The sequence below is a fragment of the Physeter macrocephalus genome, chromosome 10, assembly GCF_002837175.3.
Source record: "Physeter macrocephalus isolate SW-GA chromosome 10, ASM283717v5, whole genome shotgun sequence".
NCBI classification, from domain to species: Eukaryota; Metazoa; Chordata; class Mammalia; order Artiodactyla; family Physeteridae; genus Physeter; species Physeter macrocephalus.
The window spans coordinates 14892797-14899443 of record NC_041223.1 but is presented as its reverse complement, the minus strand read 5'-3'; the positions used below and the strand labels follow the sequence as shown (position 1 = coordinate 14899443).

The 6647-nt window shown below is 39.8% G+C and overlaps 1 protein-coding gene across 6 annotated transcripts in view; it reads right to left on the bottom strand.

Moving 5' to 3' along the window:
* The window catches only part of RMND1 (required for meiotic nuclear division 1 homolog), a 46931-nt gene that overhangs the window by 14153 nt on the left and 26131 nt on the right, over nucleotides 1–6647 (bottom strand). For all 6 annotated transcript variants that reach the window (XR_003681384.2, XR_008618329.1, XM_024122668.2 and 3 more), the window contains 4 exons: nucleotides 5737–5837; nucleotides 3659–3765; nucleotides 2654–2718; nucleotides 2015–2091 (listed from right to left, as the gene is read on the bottom strand). Coding sequence is in view for 4 of the 6 variants with exons in the window: in XM_024122668.2 (XP_023978436.1) it covers nucleotides 2015–2091; nucleotides 2654–2718; nucleotides 3659–3765; nucleotides 5737–5837 (350 nt within the window). In the remaining 2 variants the exon portion in view is untranslated. The remainder of the gene's footprint in view (nucleotides 1–2014; nucleotides 2092–2653; nucleotides 2719–3658; nucleotides 3766–5736; nucleotides 5838–6647) is intronic.

The following is a 6647-nucleotide window of genomic DNA, read 5'->3' as shown; positions in this document are numbered from 1 at the left end:
TGCGGAGCACAGGCTCCGGACGCGCAGGCCCAGCGGCCATGGCTCACGGGCCCAGCCGCTCCGCGGCACGTGGGATCCTCCCAGACCGGGGCGCGAACCCGGTTCCCCTGCATCGGCAGGCGGACGCGCAACCACTGCGCCACCAGGGAAGCCCTATTTCTACCTTTTTAAAATATGAGGCCTGAGTTTGCTCTTAAACAAAAATTTATGTTATAGAAGTAACACATAAATAGCTGTTCACTATAAAAAAGAAAAACCCCTAGAGAAGAACTCAGAAAACACTGGGAGGCCCCTTACCCTAACAACTCAAATCCTTTCGGCCCCGCCAATGCTCTCCTGTGTCCTTCCAGATCTGCTTCCATGCGCACATGCGCACGTGTATGTGTGCGCGTGCACATACACCTATGTGTCTGGTAGTAGGTATACACATCACGATAGAGATGAATATTTATGTTGTTTGCTTACAAGTAGGATCATACCATGTATAATCTGTGACTGCCACATTTCTACTTCTATTTCTCGTCATAGATTCGCCACATTCCTTTGAATAACACATAAGCACTCATTGTAAAGAGACGAAAACTTAGGATAACAACAGTAAGACTCTACAAAACTATTCACAAACCTAAGTATATAAAGTCCTAATTTCTGAGTCCCGGTATGATAATTCGCGATATCAAATTCTGCTCGCATGACCAAGAGAAGAGGGGAGAGGAGTCTGTCTCCCCCATTCCTTAGCGAGCTCCAGGCTTTAGCTGTGCCGCAGGACGCTCTCATGCAGGGCTTTTTATTTTTGTTGGTGCCCTGAGTTAGGGTCGCTGAGCTTTGGGAAGGGCCTAGATGACGCAACACTGGACCACTTCTCCTCTCCAGGGCAAGTAACTAAGGAGAATGTGGAAAAGCAACTCTTAGGTAGACTATTGACAAGAACTCCAGTAACTCACCCCACACACGACAAGGGCCGAAACACTGAGACTCCTGCCTAGTGAGAATAACACCAAGATTCAGGTGTTTCATTCCATAAATCTTGGGAAAACTACAAGAATAAAATAAACTGAAGGCCTTTTAACTTAATTTTAAATGATGTACTATTATATTTCATCAATTTTAAGGCACTCTTCTTCCCATTTTAACATCTCTGAAAATGGGAGGCATCTTTAAAATTGATGATGTCTTACAGGTGGCAGTTGAGACTTAGTTATCATTGCCTTAGATGACTTATTTCTCTTATTCTTTCCTTATTATGTATGCCCAAGAGGAACTGTGATAAATCTACATCCAAGTAAGACTGAAAGAGCTATTTCCGTAGTGCAAAATTAAAATTCTGTGATAAAAAAGCATTGTCTCATACGTTTTGTTTTTGTTTTTGTTTTTTTGCGGTACGCGGGCCTCTCACTGTTGTGGCCTCTCCCGTTGCGGAGCACAGGCTCCGGACGCGCAGGCTCAGCGGCCACGGCTCACGGGCCCAGCAGCTCCGCGGCATGTGGGATCTCCCCGGACTGGGGCACGAACCCGTGTCCCCTGCATCGGCAGGCGGACTCTCAACCACTGCGCCACCAGGGAAGCCGTCTCATATGATAGTGGGCAGCATTTTCACTTTCTTGTGGCATCTTATGGTGTCTCACGAGTCAATGAAATATGGTACACATCACTTTTCCGTAGCAATTAGGTCTATTCAGCATTATGATGCAGTGATATACTTTTGCTGAGAATTACCCTTCTCCAAATTCTAGAATGCATCTTTCCACCTTTGAAGAACACCTACTACGCTCGCTGACGTAGGTTCAACATAGAGTAATTATGGTCTCTCTTGCACATGCACAATTTCTTCCAGTACAGTCCTAATATAGCCCAACTGCTTCTAATGGGTAAGAGTTCTCCATGCTTATAATGAATGAAAGAAAAACAGCTGCAATTCCCATAAAGATACAAATGTTTGCTCTTTACTGTAGAGCTACAGGGATATGGAGATTGTTAAATATATGAAATATTTCATTTACAGAGAAAATTTTACCTTAAGGCAAAGAGTTCACCCATTTTCTGCATAACTTCTTCATGAGATAGTTTCACTTTCTTCCCAGCTTTTAAAGCCTATTTGGGAGGGGGAAAATAGATACATACATACACAGGTTTCCCTTTTCACTAGCATTTTCTATGATGTACATTCCTAATCTCTTAATGAAAAACCAGGGGCTCTTTTCCCTAGTATAATTATTCTTTCACAGTAAAAACAAAGTTAATTACAGTAAGCATGATTTTTAATGTATTCTGAAGTTTTGATATAATTTTAGATGCATTTTTCATGCCACTATTTTCCTTGTAATTTGTCAAGACACTTTTTAATCGAGAAAAGTGGTCATAATTTCCTTCCTTAGAGAGGAAACATTTCATTTTATTTCCCTTCAATTCAGTTACATTAAAAATATTATACCATTAGAGAAAAGTAATTTGAATTTTCAGTTTTAAAAGGTTTCTTATTTTATCATTTTATATGTAACTGGGTTTTTTTTATTCCTGCTTAAATTCAGTGCAGCTTTCTTAATGTTTATTATTACTTTATTGTACTTCTAAATTCATCATTGTAGTGGGAAATTTGTATTTTTCCCCAATAGAACTCAATCCTTGAAAACAAGCATAAAATTGGTATAATTACCTCTGGAATCGACTGAATAGATTCAACAAATTTATCCAGTGATGCTTCCCAGATAGCCAGTTTCACTGGGGGAAAAAAAATTAACAACAGAACATTTATCATATTCACGTTTCTAAAAAATGTAAAAGTACACAGTACCTTCACTGCCATTTCAACAATAGTTTAAGAAGCAGATGTCCAAAAAATCTGAGACTGAAATTTAAGAATCGTTACTTATTATTACAAAAGATGGCACTAAGTAGAAAGAGACAGAAGAAAGTGAGTGGATTTCCAAGCCCTGCTGGCAGACCAAAGCTACATTGGGTAGAATCCCTGATTTTCTCATACTGCATCTCAGAAGCTGAGAGGAACGAAGGGTGGCTCTGTAGAGGGGCAGAAATCAGGCCTTCCTGACCTTCCCTCCACTCCTCTGGGTTGCGGGTACAGCTCCGAAGTCCCGAAGCCTCCTGGACGGTATGTGCAGTCTGCCACAGCAGTAGCCTAGTGCAGACTGGTGGCAGGAACATTTCTTAGAGAACTTCTACAGTTCTATTCAGGTGTATGGATCTTGCCGAAAAAACAGAGCCACTGTGACTCTCTGTCCCATTCCTGTGAAAAACCAGAGTGTATTTTTCTGCACAGAGGCCTGTGCCCAATCACAGAAGGCTGTGCTTTCTCTGCCTGGATTAGAGACAATCTAAGACTAACAATCTCAGAGACAAGGAGAGGGGAAAACAAAGGTAGTGATAATAATAATAATAACAGCAACAACATAAAAGAATATTTTTGAAGAGGTAAGCTTTATCAATACCATTAATAAGGAATGAATAACTGTAGCACAGATACTATACATTATACTCCATACTACATATATTTTTCTCTTGGAGGGGAAAAAAAGGAGAAGGAATTATAAGGCTTTGCTGAGTACTCTGCGAAAACATGTCAAAGTCTTTACTAAATATTTCAACTTCCCTCGATGAAATGAAAACTATGTGATACCGTCTCTGATAAGTAGTAGTAACTTACCTGAAAGGCAAAGAGCATTTGAGAAAGCAAATTTCTCTAGAATGGCGTCATCTAAATCTAGCTCTGAATTTAACCTGATTTCCCCTCTGTGAAGTTTTGACTGTCCCCTGAGAAAAGAAGGAAAAAAAGAAAGTAGTTTCTAAATCGCAAAAAGTACTTTTTTTCTTTTGAAAAATAATCTTTATAATCTGTCTAGAGGTCATTTTGGCAATCTGCATCAAGAGTCTTACAAATGTTCTTATACCCTATGATCCAAGTAATTCCACTTCTAGGAATTTATCCTAAGGAAATAATCAAAGATGCAAGGAAAGATTTGTGTACAAAAAACTTTCTATGGGGACTTCCCTGGTGGAACAGTGGTTAAGAATCCGCCTGCCAATGCAGGGGACATGGATTCGAGCCCTGCTCCAGGAAGATCCCACATGCCGCGGAGCAACTAAGCCCGTGCGCCACAACCACTGAGCCTGAGAGCCACAACTACTGAAGCCCATGCACCTAGATCCCGTGCTCTGCAACAAGAGAAGCCACCACAATGAGAAGCCCGTGAACTGCAACGAAGAGTAGCCCCCGCTCACCGCAACTAGAGAAAGCCTGCGCGCAGCAACGAAGGCCCAACGCAGACATAAGTAAATAAATAATTGAATAAATAAATAAACTTATTAAAGAAAAAAGACAAATGAATAGAGATATACATTTTAAAAAAACCTTTCTATGGTCAAATGTTGAATAGTAAGAAATCAGGAACGAAACTAAATGTTCAACAGAAGAACGGTTCATTTATAGGAATTCACACAACAAAAATGAACAAGCATGTTTTGAAAGGCTATTTAGTAGAAAAGGGAAAATGACTACAATAATTCGCTAAGTGAAAAAATGCTGAATATAAAACTATGTAACTATACACAGTATAATCTGAAATCACATGGACATGGTGAGGATGGGGAGGGAGATGAGGCAGCTGTGACAAACCAAGATGTATAGGTAGAGAACTCTGGAGCGACTGGGGAGGAGGGGGAAGGGAGGGAATTCGGGAATGTACGCATCACAAGCAAATAGGAAGAGTATAGGCTAAACCTTCACGAGAGACGTGAGACCAGAAGATATGGACAAAGGTTGGTGGACGAGAAGATGATACAGGAAAGCTCATCGCTGGCTATTATCTCTTAGCTCTTATCCCAATTAGTTTTTCTATAGCTGGTGTCTCTTCCAAATTTCCCTAAAGCTCTGCTTGTGTCACTTCCTTTCTCAATACAAAGACTTTTTCTCCTTCTCACATTCCACTAGACCAGTACCTCCCTGAGAGAAAAGACCTTTTAAAATCCTGTTCTTTCTGCCTTCTCTCTCCGCCCTAACGTCCCTCCTCATTTTTGCACCCTTGCTCTGACATGGAAATTGGCCAGTACGTTGCCTACCCATACATGTGACCTGAGAGTGGTACAGCAGTGGTACCCCCATTTCCATGAGTGGTTCTCTTAGAGCACCCCGTCATTATACTTTATACTTTTTATACTCAAAGTCAATGGGAAGAAAGCAAAAAGGATTTACTTAAGACTTTACTAGAATAATTTAACAGGTTCATTCTAACGAAGGCACACTATATTACCGATTTTGGCTGCTTGGGAAACTTACTATTTTAGGGTTATACTATCTACTTGTTTTAATTTATGGGTAGCCCGAGACGCTATAAAAATAATATCTATCCACTAATATTTATTAATTGTTTCAGCTTTGTATTTGTACCAATAACTTTTTTCTTAAAATTAGTCTCCAGGGCTTCCCTGGTGGCGCAGTGGTTGAGAGTCCGCCTGCCGATGCAGGGGACGCGGGTTCGTGCCCCGGTCCGGGAAGATCCCACATGCCGCGGAGCGGCTGGGACCGTGAGCCACGGCCGCTGAGCCTGCGCGTCCGGAGCCTGTGCTCCGTGACGGGAGAGGCCACAGCAGTGAGAGGCCCGCGTACCACAAAAAAAAAAAAAAAAAAAAAAAAAATTAGTCTCCAAATTAATAAATTATCTTCTCTACTGCTGTACCTACTTATTCCAAGGGCCCTTTTCATAAATTTGATAAAAAGTTGCTTACTCTGTTTTTGAGTAGTTAAGCTCTTCATTCTCCCATTGTACCAATGCAATTTCATAGGGCTGAATTTCATGTTTTTCAAGAACTTGCATCACATGCTTCATCTAGAAGAAAAGGAAGATTAACCTGAAATTATAACTGACTCCCTCAGTACAGAATAATGTTATAGAGTTAATGCTTATAACATTTTTTTTATTACATTTGATAACATTTCTTCTGTTCTTTAGGTTTTAAGGAGAAAGCAAATTCATGGTGATACTAAACTAATTGGAACGATATATTCATTTGCTTTTACATTTGGAAAACACAGACAAGTTTAAGGAGGAAAACAAAAACTACCATTTTCCCACAACCCATAGAAAACCCCTAATAACATTATGGTTTGTATTCTTTAAATCTTCAAAACAAAAAGTTTAAGTAACACACTTGTAAAAATTTAAGCACAGAGGTATGGAAAGTGATAATCTCTCTCTGTTCTCCTGAATTTTTTTTTCACACACACACACACACACACACACACACACACACACACTGTATTTTATTTTTACAAGAGATAAATAAACTGACACCAAGCATTGTAAATGGATGACCACAACAAAAGCAACAGTGATTGCAATTACCAAACACGAAACACACTCATACTATGTCATAATATTGACATTCAGTCCAGTAATCCTCCACTGTAACAGCTCCTTTACTTTGCAGTGAAAATTGATTTGTATATTTTTTGCCTCTGAGTCCTTGTGGGATTTTTTTTTTTTTCAAACAGAAAGTCACAAAAATTATAATCATGCTCATCAGTTCACTCAGTGCCATGTAATTATTTTTTTTTTCATGTTGATCTTTTGTTAACACTTTTATGAATTCATCAGTTTTCCATTAGAGTTCTGAAAATGCTTATTCATTCAGTTCAG